This window comes from Eleginops maclovinus, chromosome 12 (assembly GCF_036324505.1).
Source record: "Eleginops maclovinus isolate JMC-PN-2008 ecotype Puerto Natales chromosome 12, JC_Emac_rtc_rv5, whole genome shotgun sequence".
Lineage (NCBI taxonomy): Eukaryota > Metazoa > Chordata > Actinopteri > Perciformes > Eleginopidae > Eleginops > Eleginops maclovinus.
The window spans coordinates 12,704,293-12,729,911 of record NC_086360.1 but is presented as its reverse complement, the minus strand read 5'-3'; the positions used below and the strand labels follow the sequence as shown (position 1 = coordinate 12,729,911).

The following is a 25,619-nucleotide window of genomic DNA, read 5'->3' as shown; positions in this document are numbered from 1 at the left end:
TGCAAGACTAATGGAGACTATACAAATTTATGCTATTAAAAAGGAAAGAAATGCACACATTAACTTTAGTGTGTTTTTGAGCTTTAAGCAGTGATTGTGGAACAATACGGATGCTGAATTGTTGCATTTCATTGTTCAGATCATGCAATCAACACTGAAAATGGTTTCTGAGCTGGCGGCCACACGACTTTTCTCATTTTGAACTCAATTTCTGGTGATTTTCACACCACATGAATGCGGCACAAACATCAAGATGTAGTGACAACAAAAATGGACAACAAATTGTGATTAGGATCAGCTCCAAATATAATGGGTTTTTCCTTGACTCCTGGTCCAAATACTATTTGGGGAATGCTCTTAATTTTATAACTACCTGTGAGGAAGACAGATAGTTTAACGTTGCCATGGATTTAATAAGTTACACTGAGGGCTACAACCTGTGCTGTGCTCTGAATGAAAGTTGTTGGATAATAAGAACTCTCTTTTTTCTGTAATTTGATTATGACTATTTTTTTATAATTCAAATCCTCTGGAATTGAAAGTGACACTGAAGCAGGGTTTTAATTAAACATGTCCATAACTAACCAAATGACAACACCTTACTTCCTGTTGTTGTTCTTACACTGGCATGCAAACATCACCTCACGCAATATCGACTTTCAAGGTTTTAAAACTGTGAGGCACCCTTCAGTTTTAAAACCTCTCCTCTTAACTAAACCGGTTCATTTGCTCCTGAAGACGTTATATAGGGTTCTCATTAAGTCGTGTTGGTGTGTGATTGCAAGAATGTGTGTGTACATGCACCCACCTGTGTGTTGGTCTTTGGCACACAGTCATAGGAGATGCCAACAGGTACCAGACTGACATCGGGGACAGATCCTTCTTTGATGAGTTGTCTTATACAAGCCAGCCACTGGCCGCCCCGGCCAGACTCCGCTGTCAAACTGACACTTATGGCCTGACCCTCATGTAGCAGCTCACGTACCAGCTGAGGAGAGATGGCGGCAGAGACTAAGGTCTGAACGGTCTTAGCAGTAGGGGAGCAGTTAACATTAGATTCCTGTCGTGCCTTTTTTTAAATATACATAAGCAATTTAGCGAACTAGACCTTGGAGGGAATAACAAGAGGCAGGAAAACAAAGTGAGGAGGGCTGCAGAGGGAGGAGAAGTCAAAACGCAGCATGCAGCCAGAATAAAGAGCTGATTAAAAAGGGACTGTGGGCGACACTTCACGACATTTCAAAGATACTTTCCCCTGCCCCAAGTAGTGCTTTCACCTTACAGACAAGGAACAATCAAATTACCATTGGGCAGCAGCGAAGCAGGCCTGCGCTCAATAAACAATAAAGGTCTTTTAACATTGAAATAAACAAATATAAAAGCCTGCTTCCACATGCACAGTCAATATGCTTACTCACATAAATGATCTATGAAAAAAAAAAACTACTTGCTGCGCCACACATAAACAACCTGTTTATGTTCCTCTGTGGCTGTAGTCTGGACGATTAATGCCAGCCGGAGCTGTTTCATTGAGCTGTATAACTAAATATTAATCTTAATAAAGCAGGCAACTCCTCCAAATGAAATCGTCTTTAGAAACTGATACAAAGCAAAAAAGATCTACCTTGGTAGACATGGAGACAGGAAGATATAAATGATGAATAAGTGTTGATCATAGATAAATAATCGAGTGCACAGCATTAGGAAGAAGACTACAAAGATGGTACTGAAGACAGGTGTGACACAGGAGAGGAGATATAGGAGGGAGTCCTTAATACAGACCACATAAATCTTTAAAATGTGGCCAAAAAACATAGATTACCTTCTCAAAAAAATAGAAGCAACCTGCTCAGACCTACCAAGGTCACAAAATAAAACCAAACACTATTCTTCTGCTTTCTCCACCCTCTTCCTCATTGCTTTGTCAATCCAACCAACTCCAAAGCTGCAATCTCTGTAGCAAAACTCAAGGCCCTTGGTCATTTTGAGGATGAATAGAGAGTATGATGAGTACCGGGGAATGAGGGAGAAGGGTGCAGAGACAGGTTTCTGATTGAGGGACTGCCTGTGATAACACTTCACCATGGAGTGCTATGAAATGTGTGTGTGTGTGTGTGTGTGTGTGTGTGTGTGTGTGTGTGTGTGTGTGTGTGTGTGTACCAAAATGCACAAACGCTAAACAGCTAAATTAGAAGGACAGGTATCTTACGCTGCAATTTCATATAATTACCTGCTGTCAGTGAAGGATTTTTCTGCGAAATGCATTAGCAATGTGTTATTTGTTTCGTGGAGCGGTGCTTTTTTCCAATCTACTAGTAAACAGACTGTTTTTGGTTTCACATATGCAGCGTATGACATACTGCTCAATTGTCAGGATGGAAAGGCTAGTAGGAAGGCGTTTTATGGTTAGTGACTTTCAGAAAAGGGTACACGAAACGTAAATTGGCTTTTGACTTTCAAAGTGGGCATTTTAATATGTGTAAACAGTTGTTTAAGGACTTCTGTGAATCAAAAGTAGGAGAGACATTGCATTTAAATACATCTTATTTAAACCAGAAATCCTCAAAGTCATCCCGCTTGAAGCTAAAGGCTAAATTAGCTTCTCCAAGTGCATCTTGCATTGGCAGCGATACCTTCAAATAAGACTCAGATTGTTAGCCATGCTACTGGTCTTGTTCTATGGATGGACATGTTGGTGTGGCAGTTTTTTGGTTAACCAATTTAGTCTGGATTAAATTATATCAATGACTATTAGATGATCCTCTGACCTTTTAATCAAGGGCCACTTTAAGGTCAACGTTTGTGGTTTTGTGTGAAATATCTCAACTAGTGGAGTTATGCACAGAAGTGATGACCTAATGATAATTCAGTATAGATTTGAACTCCATTACTTGTAATTTTGGTTTTAATTTGTGGGAAACTCAAGTTGACAACCGCTAAACTCACAATAATAACAATGCCAACAAGCTGAACTAAAATTGTGAACCCAGTAAAGTGATTAAGTATGCCAGCTAAACTAAATATGGTGCAACAGAATATTACACCAGCTAAATCAGCATGTTAGCATTCAGCTCATAGCGCCACTGTCTGTGTGTGAATACAGACTTTCAGAGCAATTTGTACTGTATCTCTGTTGAATCCTTATCTTGTTAAAATCTTGTTTGGGCGTCTACTGCTGACTCAAAACTTCTTTATAATTCTGGTTATTGCCGCATCCAACCTCATTTTAAAACCATCACAACACATCAGACTTACAGAGGTCGTGAGAGGGACGAGCAGTCTGTCAGTCTCAGCATCCTGCTTCATCAGTGCAGGTGGTAGGAGGACACCGACTTTCTGCAGGATTGATCTACAGGATAAACATAGTGCTGTGAATACAAATTATTCCAAATATTGTGTCTGCAAACATTATTTGTAGTGAAGGATACTTTTTACCTTTATGCTTCTCTGTGAGTTTGTGTGTATGACTGTACCTTATGAAGGAGCTTTTAATGTGGAGCGGGAAAACAGTGTATGGGACTCTGAGGCTGTGACAGAAGAGCACCAGAGGGATGAGAGCACAGTCCACGACGCTCTGATGCACATACACATAAACTAGCGGAGATCCCTGAGTTACAGAGGAGAAGAAGCTTTAGTCAAACACGAGCCGTCGCCTGGTCATTCATCATGGCAAACAATTGTGTTGTGCAGAGGTGGCGCCTGGATTAGGATAGTTTTTCTTTGGCCTCATATTCAATCAATATCATAATCTAGCTCCACAAGCTTTAACTAACCTCAGAAGAATGCAATGGCAAGAAATTATATTTAAAAAGTTGAAACCAACAGGCATACAAAATTACGTCATTACGTTTTAAACCCTGATAGTTAAGAAAGACGCTGAGGTTATACGTGAGAATATGCTTAGTGACAGTATGTACTGTAGAGGGTGACAGCATACCCTGTACCAAGGGCATCAACAACTCAATTATTCTGTATATCATGTGGCCTTTTATCTTTTAGAAGCATTTCTTTTTCCATTAAAACATGGAAATGAAGGGCAACTATGGCAGACTCAATTATACTGTATATCGAGTGAAATGAAAGCAGAAAGATAAAAACTGATTGTGCTTTTGTGGATATCGGGGCACTACAGTAAAGAGGGAATACTGTTTGCAATAGCTCACAAGAAGTAGCTCTCTTTACACTCATGTACTGTATGTGTAAAATACTGGCAGAATCCATTTGTCAAGAAACTTTTTAAATTGTGTAAATAACAAAAAGAATGCTGCATATTCCACTTTTGAAAACCATAAGCTTCACTAGATTAAAGTCTTTGTGGATTTGCCTTGATAATAATAAACTGCATTTCAGTGAGGTTGAACTCAAAGATATAGTTCACTGGATTCATTCATTTCCATCTTGAACCTCTCTAACAGCAGCCCTGACTCAGACTTATTACCTATAATTATTCAGTCAACCATGTAATTAGAGTTGTGTAGTACAAGGGACAGGAAAAGGATAACAGTATTAAAACCATGACAAGAAAAATAAGTACTTGAAAATGTACATTGAATTATTTTTACAGACGTTAAAAAGTACATTTACTTCACTAAGAAAACATTATTTATATTATCTTGAACTGATTTTTAAGAGATGTGTACACATCGGGCTGTAGCTGTTTATAATCTCATTAAATGGCTGAGCACATCCTGAGTGCGGATGTGTGTCGAGCCAAAACATCATATTAGTGGCAGTAAATGCAAAGTGGGCTTTTAATGTTTTGCGGGACGAGTTGACATCCTTTGGGCTGTAACTTATGGCAGCACATTTAATCTTATCTGAATATTAAAGTTAGTACATTGCGTCTACATATGCATGTGTGGGTTTATAGATACTTGCACCTCTTGTGAAGCCCTGTGCAAAGCCGGCAGATGGTTGAGGTTAACTTGAATACTGCCAAACATGGAAGAAAACATCTTCAGCAACAACCAGCTCAGGAATCTAACCAGGAAAGGATAGTGGGTGGAGGGATGCATAGAAAATAAAGGGTAAAAATAATTAATGACTGGAGATAAGGAGGAGAGGGGAACCATGTACATAAGGAATAATAAACGGCTAGAGATAGAGGCTAGGTTAAGAAATCTGTGTATCACGGGATGTCGAGCAAAAGAGAGCTTTAGGAGAGAAAGTGAAGATTGAGTTAAGTGTGGAAACATGTAAACAAGACAGATGGGAGTGTGACAACTAGGGTATAAGAAGGATAAGGATGAGAAAGAAACTGATGACATGGGAAAAAGCAAAATGGAAAACGATAAAGAGGAGTGTGTGTGAGGGTGACAGCTATGAATAGAGACGAAGGCAGAGGCTGTAAAAGGGGGACAGAAAGAGACGAGAACAAATAAAGTCCAGAGCAGATTATGCAGAGAATTTCCAAAAATTAACAATTGCCTCAAAAGTATTTAAGGGAAAAATCCACGAGTTTTCACACCATTTCTCCAGACATTTGCAGGAATATAATACTATCTGTGGGGACATAGACAGGCTCTTAAGAGCCGACCGAACCCCAACACCCAATTTAAAATACAACACATATCTTTTTGCACCGAGCAATCGAAGTGTGTTGCATGTCTTCCACTGCCCATAGACAAGTTTATGCCTCAACAACTGTCAGTCCTCTTGAAGAGCATGTTGCTTACTGATTGATAGTCACGCATCAGTATAGAGTTATAAAAAAAGTACCATCTGACCAACATGTTTACTCAGAATGTGAACCATTTCTGTTTCTCTTTTAGGCGCCATCAGTTAGCAACAAGGATGGCATGTTGTGCATCCTCTAATTGATCATCAGTAACAAAAACATCCTGGTATACAGGAGCCTTTTGCTAAAACTGATTCAATCTAATCACCGGGCCTCAATTCGGTTGATGGCGTCTTTAGTGAAACTAAGCTAAATATAGAACTCTGTAGAAAACTGATGACACATTCAAGATGAATCACATGATTTTGATTCAGTAATTAAAAGAATATGGTGTGCTGTTTTTTACTCGAACTGCACGACAGATTGGTTCTGAATTTGCTACAGTTGTTGTTCTCACTTCGACTGGCTTCCTCTTCACAGCAGCCTATGCCCTTGGGTATTGTAGTATTTTAAGGATAAGGCTCGCAGTATTCTGTACTTCTGTTTTCGTGAACAAATCCTGTGAAAAGACCAAGGCCTTTCTCTCACATCAATCCAACTTCTTCAAGAGGTGAAGCTTCAGAACATGTCCTGAATAAAAACTTCCATTAAAACAGCTAGGGGCGCTGTGCTTTTTCACACACATTACTCAAACTGTGAGAATGTATGGCAGCAGGATGGAGTGTTAGACCATGTTTACCGTAGCAAAAAAAGAACATGTCAGCCAGTGCGACTGTGTGGTTCTCTGATGTGTTTCTTTTTGGCAAAAATAGAGGTATATGGCACAGATGAATAGGTTGCATCAGGCTTTGGCTACACAAAAAATACTTGTTAGCCAAATAAATTCGGTGTTCGTTTTGGTATTTTCATGGGATTTGTTGGCAAGAAAAGTAAGAGGATTATTGAATCATACCAGCTTTATTCTTTAAGTTGCAGAACAAAATTTATGGGAAAACATGATTCTCATAAATAAAATTGCAGGGGCTTCACCTGCAGCGACCGATAGCAGAGGAAGGGGTTAGGTTTAGGGGTATTTTGTTTTTTCAATCTCCATGAAAGTGAAAATATATGCTATTTATTAATTGTAAGTAAAGGGTTGCATAGTTCAGCTCATAGTTTAAATCAATACATACAAAGATGCATTTAATAAATGAACAATTGACGGCAGTGTCTGAACCTCGCCCTTTGACGATTGGCCAACACACATGAAAACACACGCACCGTAAGAGGCCAGTGGAGATGCTGGTGTTGATGAGGGGGAGGAATGATGAGAGGTGGCTGAGCTGCCCCCGGCTTTCACTCCCCTCGGGTGCTTTCTGCTCTGCTGAGAGTGCCTCCTTCACACTGAAACCCATGGTCACAGGACAGCAGGGTTAACACATCACAAAGCCTCTTTTGTGCCCCATGCAGACAAACACCCGTCTTCCAGTAAGACAACAACATCCCTGAGTAAAGAGGTTACATAAAGGTTAAACTCAATTACATCGAAGGAGAGAAAACAACAGATACAAGCTGAAGAGACTAGGTGACAGAGATAGGGAAAGTGTGACGACAGTCCCAGGTTAACCCATTTCCTTTCATTCACCCTGCAAACACGAAATGCTGCTCTTTATTTTCTGTATCTTTGTTTGTGTCTCTTATCTTCCCTCATTCTTTCTCCATCCCTCAGTTTAGAACTGCAGGGCCCGTTTCATTTGTTGTATCTCTACCTATCATTTATTTACTCTCTTCTGACATCTCTACTCCTCTCCTCCTCATTCTTTCTCCCCTCAGGTACCTGTTGCTCTGACAGACTCTCTCCAATCTGTTGCTAACAGGACTCGCGTAAACCTTGCACCCACTCACAAACAGCACGCAGCACACCCTCCGCACCAGCCAGCCTCGATACCTACAATACAAAACAACCAATGCAGAGGCAGATAGTGTGCATAGGTGGGTGAGTTGGGACTGGAACATTTCATATGTTGTTGAACACTGTAGATGTAATCAATACCTGGTGTGTGTCTCTTTAACACTCAGCAGGTTGTGGAAGCCGATGAATGTGTTTGGTCCGATCTTCTTGCGCTAAGTCATTTGGAGAATATAAATGTAAACACTCATTTTCAAACTTTCCTCTACTCTCTTTCTCTAACATTCTCCTATGTTGCACACTCACCAGACTGTCGGGGGTGCACTGGTGGCAGCACTGGCCAACAGTGGGTCTGAATTTGCCCAGACAAGCAGGAACGGTCATCAGCCTTTTCTTCATTTTCATTTCCCATGACAACTGACAGGGAAAGAAACACACCCAAATGAACCAGACAAAGTGACACAATACACAGGTGTTGCAACCACAAGTTTTTAGATGTTCTGCTGCCTTAGGTAATGTGCCTATAGCTTTGGAAAGGGAATTAAGTAGTCAATATGAGCTATTTACAGACAGTGTGAGTTAAAACACACAAAAAGCCTAATGCATATCATTAAAATCAGGTAGGCAACTCATTATGCAATCATTTAAATCTGTGTATATGATGCAAGTGTTGCATTAACTTGTGCCAGACCCCCAAATGCGGGCTTTTACTGACAGACTTCCTCTCCGTGGGAGCATGCCCCTGGACTCCAACAGCTGGCTATACAATATCCAAGTAGAAACCCCTGATGACAGCACACATCCTGCTTGTGCTTCTTGTTGGGAGATTCAGATCAAACATAAAACAGTGTGTGTTGTAGCTTAAGGTCCTAAAATAACACTAGTTGTTGGGGACCCACCGTCATCTCTAATTGCCCCTCAAAGCAGTCTGCTTTAGAGAAGAAGTATATGCCAAAAGTAGCAGTGTGCTAATGATACAGCCAGAGCTAGATTAAAGTGAGTAACCTGATTTCTTTACTTATACAAATCTAATGTAATTGGAGTGAATCAGATTAATTGGCCATTCATATAATGAATAACTGGGTTTCTATTGTTTTTTAACTGTAAACATGTGCCTGACAAAGACTGGGGGAGACAAAGAATGGCTGTGACAGCTGTGGGACTCAACAAAAGACCATGGCACAAAGCAATGCGTCCTTACATTGAAAATAATTCAAGCTACAAAAAGTATAGAAAGTAGCCTCTATCAGCTTATCCGCTGCTGTTTAGGACTGTGGCGGAGCGGATCACGGAGTTTCCACTGACAGTGGGCGACACACACACACACACACACACACACACACACACACACACACACACACACACACACACACACACACACACACACACACACACACACACACACACACACACACACACACACACACACACACACACACACACACACACACACACACACACACACACACACACACACACACACACACACACACACACACACACACACACACACACACACACACACACACACACACACTTTTTTTCCTCCCGTTTCTGTAGCACGACCATGAGTGCACGCTTGGTCGTCTACACTTATATAAACATACATTCACACTATGATTCGCTACTTACAAGGACAGGTGGCGAGCGGCGGTTTTCGCCGTCTCCCCAACAAGGGAGTATTTTGAAAAGACGGCGGCACATCACTTCCGTTGTTTAAATATGATTTAACGATGCATGCAATTATCCTTTCTTTTAAGTTTAATAATGATGTTTGATTTGAATCTCAGTGATAATTAACCTGTTTATTTAGGAGGTTAGAATATGAAAATATGGCATATATTTTATGTTCTATAAGAACGTCAACAAATAGATAATGCCCTATTCTGTAGAAATGAGTGACAAGCCTACTTGGAGGGGTTATGTGTGTATATAAGGGACTGTCTTGGGACTGAATGGGAGTCTGATTTTGGTTGCAGATAAGGCAACAGCTCCAAGTTATGGACATTATTAGACAACTCGGTTTAATTATTTGTCAACATTGTTTTTCAAACCGGTATATGTTTTTTTGACTTTGCAATAAAGCATCTGATCTCAATTTTTCGACTACACCAATGTTTGTGGAGGGTTAAGAGAGAACCTCGTCACAAGGACACATTTACATGAACTTTAAATGCACCGTTAGTTTTAGAGCTTGATAATTAAGGTCAGGGATACAATCTTATTACTGACCCGCTGCTTGTATATACAGATTCACTGTATCTAGGTTACTACTCCATTCAAACATGCTTTTCATTCTCCACCTGTGCGACCGGGTATCTCTTAGTAACCCGGTGTCTTTAGTGCCTGCACGTACTGTCTGATAAGCTGACAAAGAAAAAGGATTTTATTGTCGGCAAGTACATTTGATTTCACGTCTCATCAAAAATACAACAGCGCTGAAAAATTTGAAAAATATGGGAGGGGGGGACCAGCAAAATGCTTCAATTGTTTGCTTTATTCCGAGTTTGTTTTGATGTCTGTGTTGCTGTGATTGGGTTAACTCTGAATTCATGGGGGCATGCAACTTGCAGTACTGTAAATATTAATACAGGGCCCAGATGAGACCCAGCATCAGGCAATCAGTGCAGGTGTATACAGCTCATGTGCTTAAGCAGAGGCCACACTGAGTACTAATCAGAGCTAAGGCCTCCTGCAGCATGTTGAGTGCTGGTCAGGTGTACAAATATTTGTGTTATTCATTGATACTCACTCGTTATCATGCAGTGTGTGTGTGGGCTGTAACTGTCTCTGAGATTAAGTGTTAGTTAGGATACAGACTGATTACCCTGTTAAGAGGAAATGAGGTAATTAATCCCTAAAAATCAATGACACTTTCTCCTGGCTAAATTATGATGATGGATTCCAGATAACAAGAGTAGTGAATTTTTTTTGATTCAGAAACAAACATTACTGTAATAACAAAGCTTGGGATGGAACCATCAATAATGTGTGTGACCGTGCTGCGTCAGGGTGTTGTAGGCTGTAAAGATGTAAAGCTGCTTGAGCTCATCTGTGATATTGGGTTACATAAATAGGATTGACTTCAAGTATTATCAGGCTAGAATCAGATATCAGAATATGTATGACAAGTATGATTTTACATTTTAGGAAATAATAACCATCAATTTGCATTTCTTTCTTAAAGAATAATGGCAGTAAATCTTGTATGCCTACAACTTACTGACATTCACTTCCCAACCAATAGTTATATATATTATAACCAGATCTGACGTCGTAATGACTTCCCATAAATTGTAAAGTTAGATCTATTGAATGGAAGAACATTTTGGCAAAAACCTGTGAAGGGATTAAACAAACAAGATATAATGTGAGGTTTCCAGGTGCTTATTGCCTTTTGAACACTGGACAAAGCCAGGTGGGCTGTCAGCTTTTAGTTTTTATGCCAAGCTAAGCTTATTTCCTCCAGGCTGCAGCCCATACATTGTACACACACCGAATCCAGCATCGATCTACTCATTTAAAGGTCTCCTATTATGCTATATTTGAACAATAAATTGTAGAGCAATATCTATACAAAACTCACCTGTGAAGTGTTTTGCTCAAAATACCAAACAGATCACCCATTGTAGCATGCCTCATACCCCTCTATTTCAGCCCTGTTCCTGAAGTGCTGATTCTGTGACTGTCACTTTAAAGCTGAGCTGAGCTGAAGCTGGCCACACCCCTTTGGAGCGCATGCATGATCTCTGTCTGAAGAGAGAAGTCTCTAACGGAGAAACTCAGCTAATGTGATTTAACCCCATATTATGTTCCAATCCACATCAAGCATTATTTCTGAAACACTTCTCCGTGTTTACCACTAGAACAGTGACATTATATATACAACAACTCTTAGTCCCTCCTGCAGACATCCTGCTGAACACACAGACACAGAGGTGCTTGAGGGGATTCAGCTCGCGACTGTATATTGCGGACGATAGGTTTGGACGTGTCACATGGGGGGGACATTGCCAGGAGTGCAATGTAAAGCCAGCCCACATTTCGGTTATGACGTCATATCGGCAGCAAATCTGGATCAGCTCGTTTGTACCCCCGTTTTTAGAGAGGTGGGTAAAGAGGAAAGGGGGAGGGTTGTATTTTCTGACACTTTGTGAGTCTCCGTACACACCGGGGACACATATTTATGTATAAAATACATCAAAAAATGCATTTTGCATAATAGGGGACCTTTAATGGCAAATAAGAACATTTCCCAAAAGCTTTTTCTTTTAAAAGTCCTTCATTCTCTGCTGGATCAGAATGACTCACAGCACATCCTATGATTTCTTAAACATCAAACAGAGTAGAGCACATGGGGCTGTGCATGTTCTCTCATGATTGTGAAGAACAAAGAATCTGAGATGGGTGCGTGTGGAGTAGAGCGGGAGATGACATTGGGAGAGAGTCATGCAGGCAGTGTACTTACAGCAGGTCTGTTTTGTTGAAAGGCTGGAAGGATCATGTCTTTGTCGCTCTTCTCCTGCATCATGGTGAGCTGCGTGCAGACTTCTACTGGGAGATCTAATAAAGGAAAGAAACCATTATAAAGTGTTAAACATTCTCACAATACAAGACCAATTTTGTGACTTATAGAGGGCAGTGCTTTTAGAAAAGGTTTCATCTCTCCGAAACACATCCACTCACTCACACACACAATCTCACTGTGACATAAAACGCATTTGGTCATTGCCGTGGAGAGTCGGCAGCCCTCACCGACCTATCCTCCTGTGCCCACAGCTACATTTTACATTTCACCTATCTAACTGTCACTTCTTCCCTTACCCCATCTAAAAACCTTCCTTTCCTTTCGGTTTCCCCATTGTTTCCACTTATGGCAAACTTTACTTTAAAAGTTTTGTGACCACTTTTGTATTCAGGAAGGAAAAAAATGACGACAGAAATACTATTAAGAGATAAGAGATGGAGAGGAACTCAAGGCTGTCTTAGCTCAGCAACGCACAGGTGGAGCAGGGCAAACACTCACTGGTTGGTTATAAATCATTAAAAGCAGGCTACATCGCCATCAGCAGGAAAACAGCTCTTATGTAACTGATGCTGGTCCCTTGCCCACTTGGAAACGCAATAATGAGAGTTGGCAACATAGGTCACAATGTAATTTGATCGAGCTTAAATAGGTTACCTAATTGATAGCGTTGGCTGTGTCTGAGCTCACATCAGTAGAGAGAAAGAGAGCCTCCTTTTAGTTTCATGTAAGGCTTTGTTTCTACTATAAAAAGGACGTTGCTGTCTTCCTGTAGCACAAATCTCGTTGTGGTTGCACCCATCAGATTCGGCTGTCTAATTAGGTTCAATAAGAGACGTTTCTTTTTGCATCCCTGTGTCCCACTCGGTTGATCCTACTCTGCCACATTAACTTTGCTAATTAAAACTTAAGCCTTCCCCGTTGGGAGATCCTCCATTTCAACTGGATTAAGTTCCCACATTCATTACCAACTATGGCATTGACAAGAGGGTCCCAGGGCTGCTTTGATGTTTCACAGGTGCACCATGTATGTGGAGTTGTTGGAGGAGCACACGACATAAGATTTTCATTGCCAACATATACGCTGTATCTGCTGTGCATATGACAAATAAAACCTTGAAACCTAGGAAGAGAGGCAACAAAACAGGTAGTAAAGGGTGTAACTAGGGATGGGTACCGAAACCCGGTACTAAACGGAACCCGGGGCTACATTTCTACATTTCTTTCCGACATTATCGATATTGCTATAGGAGCGTTCAAAAGTTACACTCAATAAGGCTCGACGTGGGCAATGCTCGTTTGTAATCGCGGAAACATGACCAATCTGTGCAAACGGCATCATCTTAAAACGGAGAAATGCTCAGTTTGCGACTGCCATCACTCGTAGCTCTGTTGCCTCAATTACGAGTAACGTTACCACGTCAGGTGCGCATAGGTGGGAGAAGTACTCACATCTTGTACTTGAGTAAAAGTAAAAGTGCTCAGATATTGTACTTTAGTAAAAGTATAAGTACTCAGGTATTGTACTTCAGTAGTAATAATAATAATACATATTTGATTTGTTTTACATTTAAATAAAATAATGTTAATTCGGTTTCTAATTTGTTAAGTTTTTCCCTTTAAAAAAAAAATCAAAAAGTACAGATAAGGGGGCGCTACTGAGCGATAAATGGAGTAAGACGTCTTCTCGGGGCTCCTGCAGAATCTTTAATAATTCCATATTTTAACGACACTTACATTTCAAACTGTGCGTTTAAAGGCTCAGAACGTATCACTAATAAGTTACAGCGCAGTCAAGAGGAAAATATCTCGGTGTATATGGCGTCAAATCTACGAAAAATACAAGTACGACGGCTCGTCCAAAGCAAGGCCCAACTCCTCCTCGGCAAAAAGTCCGGTGAACTCCAGCCAAACTCAACCTATACCAGCTAGCTTAGCCATGGACATCGCATCGGTTAAAGCGGACATACTCGCCTCCCTAAAGGCAGACATTTCATGCGTAATAAGAGCGGAGTTGAAGAGTGCCCTAGCAGATGACTTTGAAGCGTTAAGGAAGGAAATGCAGGCTGTGGGAGCTCTGTGTCACACCGCAGTTTGACACAGAGGAAGCCGGAAGACAAGCCGGGCGTAATCATCGCAAAACTACACAAAGACGGAGATGCCATGGATATCCTGAGGAGGGCCCGCAACAGCAGTAACCAACTCATCTATAACGGCAAACCAATCGCCATATTCCCAGACTACACAGCTAAAGTAGCTAAGGCCAGAGCAGCCTTCACAGACGTCAGGAAGATGCTTCGAAACAGACGGGGTGTCCGGTGGGAATACTTTTTCCTGCCAGATTCCGGATCTCCCACAACAACGAGAAGAAAGAATTCTTGGATGCTGCGAAGGCCATGGACTATGTAAAAAACAATGTCATCCCAGCGACTGAGATGGAGACTTGATCGTATGTATCCTTATTTCACAGGTGAACTTGTGAAGAAAAACCGCCTACCACTGATAACTTTATATAATTTATAATTACTTTGACTACTGAGACGCTATGGTTAGGAGTCGTTATCTTTGTTGTACTTTATTACATGATCCTGCAGGTCCTGATTGGCCAAGCAATAACTTTATTTGTTCTGTTAGGTTTTGCATCCTAGCAAAGGCGAGCACTGCTAAAAACCTGCTTGCACAGCTGCAAGTTCTGAGCTGCAGCTTGGGACCTTGTCCCAAGGGTCTGTTTAGACACTAATGATGGCAGAATTTTTGCCATCTATAATCTTGTGTTCAGTACCTGTTCGGACCCCACTGTTCCCCACGGATCCTGCATCATATAATGTTTTAAGTTCATCCATAAATATTCCTTTTTATTTATATTTATTTTTTACTCTCTCTTATTTTGTGCAGACAGCCCACCTTCACCCCATTGCCCCCATCCAAACATACTGAAAATATTTGCCTCCATACACCCATCCACTTTCCCTTGTATGAATACACACTTGATATTGTATACCACGCCCCACTCCCAATTTCCTGCTGTCCATCTGCTTTCCCTCCTCGTCGCCCCAATTAAATACTCTCTCCAATTCAAAATTTGAGTCATGGGGACATTTAAAGTTATAAGCTATAATGTCAAAGGCCTTCATAATCCTATAAAGAGGAAGATAATCCTTGGTCAACTAAAAAGAGCTAACTGCCAAATAGTATTCCTGCAGAAGACCCATCTATCAGAAATCGAACATGAAAAACTGAAAAAATCCTGGGCAGATAAAGTGTTCTATTCATCACATCAATCAGGTAAAAGGAGAGGAGTCTCACTAACTTTGCATTAACTGTGGTCCATAAGGACACTGAGGGGAGATTCATTCTGATAAATGGATTAATTGATGGAATACAAGTCACTCTTATGAACACATATGCTCCTAATGAGGATGAGCCAGGCTTTATTAGTACAATCTTTAACACAATTCTGCAGCACAGCTCTGGTATTCTTTTGATGGGAGGAGACTTCAACTGTGTTGTGTCACAGCTTATGGATAGACAACCTTCCTCCAAAACTCCAACTTCTAGAATGAGTAAAATGCTTAAACATCTGTCGACAGAGTCAGGCCTAGTGGACGTTTGGAGAAATAAGTTCCCCAAGGGCAGAGATTTGACTTTTTACTCACGTAGACATTCTTCTTATTCTAGAATAGATCTCTTTTTTACACCCAAAGCAGAGTTACATAGGGTTGAGGAAATACAGATCTTACCAATTACTATATCTGACCATGCACCTCTTGCTTTATCATGGGATATAGGTCACAGGTCAAAAACCAAACAGTGGAGACTGAATGCATCACTTTTGAACGATAAGGAATTTATCAGCCTTGTGAAAATTGAATTGAATAATTACTTAGATACAAATCTTTCACCCGAAATATCACCTCTCATTCTATAGGACTGTGCCAAGGCATATGTTAGGGGCCGCATTATCTCATTTACAAGCGCAAAGAAAAAGAGAAGGGAAGCAAAACAGCGTGAACTAGAAGACCAAATAAGACATCTTGACCAACAACATAAAAGAACACCAACCTCCAATCTACTTAACACTCTTAAACTAACACGTAGGGACCTGAATAGCCTATACTCTCCGAAAAGATCGAGGGCAATTTAAAGTTTACAAAACAAAGATATTATGAAAATGGTAACAGGGCAAGCAGATTGTTAGCATTAAGCCTTAAAAAGCAGCAATCTTCTTATATAGTACAGAAAATAAGGTCTGACAATGCAATACTTACCAAACCTGATGAAATTTCTGATTCCTTTGCAAAATTGTATCAGTCCCTATATAAAAACCTCGATACCTGCACAGATGATAAAGAATTGGCACAATTTCTAAATGACATCAAATTAGAAGAGCTAGACGAACCAATTAGGGAACAAGAAATACAGATGTAATCTCTACATTGAAAAACAACAAAAGTCCTGGACCGGACGGGTATATCAATGAGTTTTATAAAAAGTTTAAAGAGACATTATCACCTTTACTGCTAATAGCTTACCAACATGCGCTACAATCCGGAACCCTGGCTCCTTCTTGGAGGGATGCGACAATTGTCGTAATACCTAAGGAAGGCAAAGATCCTGCCACGTGCCAATCATATAGGCCAATATCACTGTCAAATACAGACCTACGCATACTAACAGCCATTCTAGCAAGGCGCGTCAATACAATTATCACAGAAATGATCCACCCTGATCAGACCGGGTTTATAAAGGGAAGATACTACGGGGATAATATCAGAAAATTACTCAATCTAATGACTCATCCAAAAGTTAGGGAAGAAGAAACAATGATACTGTCTCTTGATGCACAGAAGGCATTTGACCGCGTATCCTGGCAATATTTATTTCAAACTCTGAAACGACTCCAATTCAGCCCCAATTTCATTAAGTGGATACAAACATTGCACTCTAACCCACAAGCTACTGTTAAAGTAAATGGGTCAGTATCTGACCGATTTGCATTAGAACGTGGATGCAGACGGGGCTGCTCTCTTATCGCCCCTGCTATTCGATATCAGTATTGAACCATTGGCACAGTTAATCAGAGACGACAATGACATAAAGGGACTAACAACAATTGATGAAGAACATAAGTTGTCAGTATACGCAGATGATGTGCTCTTATACCTAACAGATCCGGCAACATCAATTCCACACTTAAAATACCTAATTCTAACATATGGATATTTCTCAGGCTATAAAGTAAATGTAGATAAAACAATGGCAATGGACTTGGGGGAAAGAATTCCACAAACTGTAAAATTCCAGAGTGGGTTCAAGTGCCTAAAGATGGCATTAAATACCTGGGTATACAAATTCCCCCATCGTTAAAAAGTATATATGATGTAAATTACAAAAGCATAATCCAGAACATCAGTAAGGATTTGGATCGTTGGACAATACTTCCCGTCTCTGCTGGGCCGTATCGAGACTGTACGTATGAATGTGTTGCCAAGGCTTCTCTATCCATTTCAAATGTCACCTGTGGACATCCCTAAATCTACATTTGTCAAGTTAGACTCATTTCAAGATTTATATGGCAGAAAAAGCGATCAAGAATTAGACTTAAAACATTACAATTGTCCAAGTTACATGGAGGGCTCAAACTTCCAAATCTAAGACATCATTTTTGGGCTGCACAGGTAAAACCTTTAACAACATGGATCCAGGATCTTACATGTACACGATGGCTTAATATTGAAAAAACTTTGAGTGTGAGACCCGTGGAGACATTACCTTTCCTAGACAGGAAATTCCAATGGGTGAATGGACTAGAGTCACACTTAACACTTGGAGGAAAATAAAACCATCATTTGGACTACCTAGAGCCATCTCAGCACTTTCCAATATCGGGTTTATAAAGGATTTTGTACCCTCCCGTATACATGCAGGATTTACACAATGGTCAGCAAAGGGACTCACTAATCTATACCAACTCCATAAGGACGGTTACCTAAAATCATTTGATCGGTTAAAAGAGGAATTCAAACTTCCCGCCACCGACTTTTTTAGATATTTACAATTGAGGAACTTTCTGACAAAACATAAAGAATGGAATAAAGTCTTGGTCCCCTCTCCAATTGAAGAGTTTTTGATAAAATTACAAACAGGAAATGGAGATAAGAGAGTCATATGCCATCTTTACCAAATATTTTTAGGCATGACTATGAATAGCACACTACAGATAAAAGGGAAATGGGAAACTGAAATGATTACAGACATACCACAGGATGTGTGGGAAGAAATATGTACTGAAGCACATCTAGTTACCAACTCTAGTTCATGGAGGGAATTTAAATGGAAGGTAATTACAAGCTTCTTCCGGACTCCAGAATTAGTAGCTAAAATGGGCCCAACAACTTCCAATAAATGTTGGAGGAATTGTGGTGCGCAAATAGGTAACCATACCCATATCTTTTGGACGTGCCCTAAACTAAGAACGTCCTGGGATGATGTGTTTGAGGCCCTTAATGAAGTGTTTCACCAACCATTCATAAAGGATCCAAAGGTTGCATTATTAGGAGTTATACCAGGAGGCATCGATGGAAGAGCGAGGAAATATCTTTTCTAAATACTGCTAACAGCAGCAATTAGATGTATCACAATTAAGAGGATAAAACCTGACCCCCCAACATACAATCTATGGACCGAGAAGGTGCGGGAAATCTATCAGATGGAACAAATAACATATTCTTTGAGACTTCAAACAGATATATTTATTAGAAGATGGAATCCTGCCATTACTACACTAATACAGTGAATTGATCCAAATCTCCCCACACCTTCTGGATCACAACAGTATCTACGCCCTCCCAACCAACAATGTTTGTAGCGGCATAGGTGTTGGCAAATGAGTACACACATTAACACACAAGTCCTCCGTCCACCCCCTTCTGCACGTTTTATTTTTATTTCTTTATTTCCTTATTTATATATATTTTTTTATTTATTTTTCATTTATTTAATTTGATTTCTTAATATACTTATATGTACTTTAAATGTATTTACTCTTCTTCTCTTCAATTCCTTTAATCGTTTTCTACTTGTATAAAATATGCTGATACAGTTGTTGATAAAATGGAAAAACAATATGTAAAAGTGGGAATGTTTGTATTTACTGGAACTGAAATAAAAACTAAGTAAAAAAATAAAAATAAGAGTAGTAGTACCGTTAAGACCTTAACGTTACCCATTCCTAGGTTAAAACTGTAAAGCAGTGGCTCTAAAAGGGATATATAAGCCAATCCAGAGGGGAAAAAAAGACCACATGGAAACAGCTAGAGACAGCAGTATGCCAAGGCCAAACCTGCGCAACACTACAATCAGAGTCTCATTTTCCTCACACAGTCATACCTGTAAACATATGAACATATGAATTCAAACTCTGATTAGTAGTACCGTGACAGGTATTCAAATCTGACTCACACATTCCTCGACACATTTATGCTTGCTCAGTTCCTCCTCTCCTCAGAAGTTAATTGATCAATTAAAGTCTTTAATTACTATGCTGTAGCTTGCTAATATGATGGCCCAAGACCTAAGTGGGCCCATGATGAGATAGGATTCAAAATCAGAATCCATTACGAGCTGCCAGGTCAGATTAGATTGGAATACATTTCAGCGCAGCAGTCGGTGTGATGGAGGTGGGTGTGTTCGAGTCTATTCCCAGAACTGCTACTGCTCATTGATTGGAGACGGGTTATGAATACACTAAGGGCCTATTTGAAAAGAAGACACACATGGAGAGTCGAGAAAATCATTCAGATATATGTTCATTTTGGCCACTCAGTTTTAATATGTAGATAGAGATGGCATGTGTTGCTATAAAAACCACAACAGTGGATTCTGACTTGCTCATACAAGCCTAAAAGCCAGGAGGGTGGGTGGGTTTCTATTAGATGCAAAGAACATATAGACCTACAGTAAAGACCTCAAGGTGACACACAACCGCAGCAAAGGCCACGTGACTGGAGTCTGTGTAGAAAAACAGAAACATGGCAGGAACACAATGTAAAGCCAACATGGCACTGTGTGTCTGTGCCGGATGACTTTTCAACACGGCCATGGTTAGCTCGACAAGAAACCAAATACAAAGTGTGTGTGTTGGTGCCAAATGCTGACATAGAGAGTATCACACAGAATACTGGCTTATACATCACATACTGAAATTGTAATTAAAAACAGCAGAATGAAACAAGGTCTGAATTTCTTTCTGTGCATGTATTTGTTTAATTGTCAACAAGGGTATGTTAGATAGAAGCTTCCTGCGACTTTAATGGAAAATAATCCGCCAAATCTACCAGTCTCTCTCTCCTAATCGTCCGTGCAATGTCGAACTTGCTGCAACTTGCTAATCCATACTTGGACAGTTTGGAAAAACCCAGCGTCTCCATCTGATGGTCAATATGACAACATATTGTAATAACATCACATGGGAGCCATAAACCATAAATGTTTTTCCTAGAGGAGCAATTTAATAACAAATTAACAAATGTATTTCTATACCTTTAACAGTATTCCACAGCAATGGTGGTGTAATGAATAGGATGTTTAACTCCCGTTTTCTTGAGGGACTGCAAACAAGACAGGGTCTGTTGTTAAGCCTCCCTGAATTACAGTACAATTTAATTGTTTGATAGTAGGCAGATAAATATTGCAATAAAATACAATTTAACATTGATGCGAGTCAAATAATTATGTAACCAGTTACTGGAAAATTGGTAAAAACGTCATACCGTACAATCCTAAAATAGAACAAAAGGGCTTCTTTGTTACTTTGGGTTGACTAAACCATAAATCCTGTTTATTGCCAGAGGAAATCTCTATGAGCAGTTGACCTTCTACGACAACAACCATTCACTAAGTTACGTTATGTTGTGTAAAAACAACTACTGTACAGCTAACATGTGATGACAATAACTGTGAAAATGTATGATAGCAAAGAATGTCTCCTCACACAAACACCGAAATTGTAATCTGATGGTTGCTTAAGCAAAGGAAGGGTTACATAAGATGATACAGTCACAGAGTGCACTTGGTAATAGTGTTAACAGCACATCTTTGACATGCTTATGAGCCTTCTGAAACAAACCAATTGGGAGCAAAGATTCTGCACGGCGGGCACATGGATAACGCCACAGGGACTTTAATGTGAAGGGCTTTATTTTCAGTCTGCAGGCTAACCAGGCTATCCGAAAAGAATGTTAATATGGTTAACACACACATCTACGCAAATAGATGTGCGCACACACACACACACACACACACACACACAAAATCAATCTGTGGATCAGTGGCTGTGCGTCATGGAGCTAGAGTATCATTGATTTCCCAGAACAAAAGGAATTTTTTACCTTTACTCTCTGCTCCCCTCTGCCCTTTAGCATCACTGCTTTTGCTTTAATGGCCACAGTACAGTTCTCATAGAAAATGCTTACGTAACACATCTGATAACCAGCAATCAAATAAAAATAACTAGGACTAATAATCACTATCTTCTAACTGCTATTCATGTTATTTATATTAATCTATCATTTCAACATGGACAGGGATGTAACAGACTTGTGCTAAAATACTATAAATATGATCTTTCTCAAATTAGAAAAACCATAAGATCCTCTTTTTTAATCAAAATTAGATTCCTCACAGGTTATATTCATTGTTAATGTATTAAATGGCTTCATCTTGCCTGACAGAGGCATTCATTTCCTGTGACGGTTAATTAAGAGATTACATTAAGTCTCAGTTGATTTTTCGAATGAAATCTAATCAGCCGGATTAGCTGAAAACACCTTTGCGTGATCAGAGGCTTTAATGATCCTGATTATGGTGTTTTTCCATATAGTGCTTTTCTGCTTGCAGGGAAGCAAGCAGGGCCCTGGGCAGAGCCACATCCCAGCTTTTGTAAGCTTTTTGTTTTATGTTTCTATGAGAAAAATCACCTCTCTAACTGCTAGTGTCAGATGGACAATATGTTTGGGGAACTATCTGTTTGTTTGACAGTGTTCTTTCACCATGATCACCAACAGGAGGATGCTTCCTGTCATACTTTGTATGAATGAGTGTGTCACTGCTCAATCTGACAGCCGTAGAGCGAGGGGGACAACCCGTCAGAGACAACGCGTACAGCCATAAAAACAAAACACTCCCCAGCAACATTCAGTGTCCGCCCTTCCAATTTGCTCACACAAATGGGCTTTTTAAAATCTTCCTGACATATACAGCTTGGGATGTGAACAAAGCCAAAACAACTTCTCCTCAATAACATTTACAAGTGCTTTTCTGAATAGCACAAAGATTTTAGCCTTTAAGCTAATGGAGCTCAAAGACATTGAAGTGCTGGAAAATAAAGATGCTGGGTGCACGGCTGCATAGGCTTTCTCCAAAAGGGATCAATTAAAAAAATACTGGCGTTAAAGAAGAGACTCTATGTGGCCCGCTGGCCATTTTGAATCGGCCCTCTGCAAATTCTAAAAGTATAATGCAATATGGCCCACAAATTAAACGTTTGCTTGTCTTATATTGTACTTCTCAAATATATATGTTCAAATATATTAATGAGCCCAATTTAAAATAAATTCAGTCATTTAAAATGTAAAACGTTTTCTAACAAATCTGAGTTGATAAAAAAAACCCCAGTAACTTATATCTATAACAAACTTGAAATTTAACCTTCAAATTTACTCTTATTATAAGCAATCTGAGGCTTGTGTTTTAAGGAATGAGCTGCCAACAAAATAAATGAAACCCTAAAGACAGATGGGATGTAAGCTGTTTTTTTCTTAAAGCGTTGCGAATTTTTCACCTACATTTGATTTGTTTTGCTAACTTATAACTTAACTTATGAGACAATATTCACCTGTATAAGTGGCCCAGCTCTCCATATATTTTTCTGTATGTGGCCCTCTGTGAAAAAAGTTTGGACATCCCTGCCCTAGGCTGAGGAAGTGGAGAGGGAAGGGAGGACAGAGGCATTGTAAGTTCAATGTAGCTATGTGTAGTACTTGTCCTGTTTCACAAGAAAGATTACCAATAAAATAGTTATTTTTTCATACTCAATCACATGTTTCATCACACAAAGTGTGACCCCACTAATCTTGTCACAGAAGACAAGGCCCAGACAGAGCAAAAAGATTAAATATGTTTATGTGAGACATACACCCCTTTGAGTTAAATGACTTTTTTTTTCCTTTTTTTTAACTACTGACAATTTTTCTCTGTGTTGGAATTCAACAAACACAGGAATGGCTGCCGTACATGTAGAGATAAAGATTTAAGAAAAATCGGAGTGGTCTCTTAATTTTTTCCGGGGCTGTAAGCGTAAGAAATAGTAAATTGCTGTAAAATGTGGTGTTCTTTCATGAAAGCAATATCAAAGTGTGAACTAGAACATCATGGCAGGAACACAGTCGGCGAGGCCTGAAAAAGAAAGCTCTGATCAGGCTTTTAGCTAGGATTTTTTTACAGGGTGTCCAATTGTTTTCAATGGCCTAGCAACGCGCGAGCGCCGCAGGTGCGAGAATTGTAGGGGGGCCCGGGTGCATCCCCCCCGAACATTTTTGAAATTCATAACTCTCTGAAAAACTATTTCCTGCATTTTGAGGTGCACATTTTGTGGAGTACAGCCACGTTTTTGTCTTTGTTACAACATTATTTTTGTGTTGAGGCTGGGAGGAGGTATGTGTGTGTGTCGGGGGGTGGGGAAGACCAGATCATTTCTTGGTAATATTATAATTACACTGATTGATTTACAATATAATATGTTTCATAAGTTAATACATAAGAACAGTGAGTGTAACTGAAACTAAAAGGTACAACTTAATTGTCACATGCATCTTGTATTTTCATGTATCTACTGCTGGAACAGTAGCAGCCAATGATCACTAAACTAAAGGAGACATAAAACGCTTATCTCTCTGTGAACGTTCGGGCTCACACCTATGTTCCCAATGATGGAAGGACCACTTGGTACTTTGAAACACAATGAAATCTTTATTACAGAACAGTACTTTCGCAATGGTACTGGCGGTTAGTGGCTCTCGTCCTGCGGGCGAGGGGAAACAGTCCTCACTCAGGCCCCCGTCTACTGCAACCGAACAGAACTAGGTCACTTGAGGAGGCTGAGGTACAATGTGGTGCAACTTTACTTCTTTCAAACATGCTCAACTATACAAAAAACCTCTAACTAAAAGCGCCTGGGGGCCTGGAGGTAGATCTCTCTTGCACCCGCAAAGTCAAATTCCCCCGTGGGAATCCTGGCGTAGCTGAGCCTGATGAGCCGGTCCAGCAGCTCAATGCCGAGGAGAGTGCGTGCTAAATAATTGTTTTTACAGTTTATAATTTTTTTTATTCCCTCTTCCCTGACTACCAGTTTTATTGTCTACTTGTTCAATTTTGTTAATCTATATCATATCATATACTTATGCAAGACACTTAGCATACAGTTGTATTAGCTATGTGTTTTTGATGGTTTTCTGACCTTTCACATCTTTGAACATTCACACAAAAAAACAATTCTTACATGACTACACTGCTGGAAGAAGCTGGAGATCGTTGTCTGTGTTCTTACTCGCCGCGAGTCACTCGCGAGATGTGAGCTTAGCGCGATTTCGGCTTGAATTTTTATCACATTAGGCGAAGTCACCGGGGAAAACCGCGGAGGAAAAAATTAAGGCGTCTTTAGGGCGTCTTGCCTAAAAGTAGGCCCAGAGGCCCACCTACCTAAAAGCCTGGCTCCGATTGCTGTTCTGACAAATAAAGTCTGATAATAATTATGATGAACATCGTGTTTTTGACTAACAAGATCTGATGATAATTACCCTGATCACCAAGTCATTTCAATCTGATACTGTGAGATGAAAAGGTTTCTACCTCACACTGGATTCACAAAAAAGGTAGAGTGCTAATTGCACGTCAGATACCCATCATCTCTCATCCTTCAAACCTCAGTTTTCCTCCCAGGTTTTCATTTCTCACTGACACATGATGCTAATTAAACACAGTGGGATGCAAGACACCTGAGCTGACCTTCAGGCTGCACAGATGGAGGTTATGGCTTGTTTGGCATACTGCCGTTATACTTCTCCTTAACTCCAAACAAATATTGAAGCTATGTGCCAACTAAAAACAAAGCAAATCAGACCATTATAAAATCAATTATGTGAACCAAAACCTGAGGAGTTACAATAGGAAAATAACATTCAGAATGAAATCTACAAACTGCATAATGCGTCCGGATGTCTCATGCAGCTGGCCTTGCTAGTTACTGATTTATGAACCAAACATATTCAGGAAGGGTTGTCAGCTTTGATGCAATACTTGAGAATAGATTGCGTTAACATATTATTGTGCGTTGGTGCAAAGTCAAACTTCTCTACAGGCTTCATTGATTTAAGCTTGCGTAAAATTAACTGCCATCCACTTCTTATTGTAATAAATTCACAACTTTGACCAAATTCAAACAAATGTCATGTTTGACCCAGAGTTGCCCTGCTCCTGCAGCAACAGCTGAGCACCTGTGCTGCAATGAAGACACAGCGCACACCGATACATTA

The 25,619-nt window shown here is 40.0% G+C and overlaps 1 protein-coding gene across 3 annotated transcripts in view; it reads right to left on the bottom strand.

The window, feature by feature from the left end:
* The window catches only part of gpat2 (glycerol-3-phosphate acyltransferase 2, mitochondrial), a 116,958-nt gene that overhangs the window by 14,728 nt on the left and 76,611 nt on the right, over window positions 1-25,619 (bottom strand). For 2 of the 3 annotated variants that reach the window (XM_063897907.1, XM_063897908.1), the window contains exons 3-11: window positions 11,974-12,068; window positions 7,812-7,922; window positions 7,650-7,720; window positions 7,434-7,544; window positions 6,878-7,000; window positions 4,881-4,980; window positions 3,474-3,607; window positions 3,256-3,349; window positions 809-988 (exon numbers count right to left, since the gene is read on the bottom strand). In XM_063897907.1, the coding sequence (XP_063753977.1) occupies window positions 809-988; window positions 3,256-3,349; window positions 3,474-3,607; window positions 4,881-4,980; window positions 6,878-7,000; window positions 7,434-7,544; window positions 7,650-7,720; window positions 7,812-7,922; window positions 11,974-12,068 (1,019 nt within the window). The remainder of the gene's footprint in view (window positions 1-808; window positions 989-3,255; window positions 3,350-3,473; window positions 3,608-4,880; window positions 4,981-6,877; window positions 7,001-7,433; window positions 7,545-7,649; window positions 7,721-7,811; window positions 7,923-11,973; window positions 12,069-25,619) is intronic. The other variant, XM_063897909.1, reaches the window with a different exon arrangement.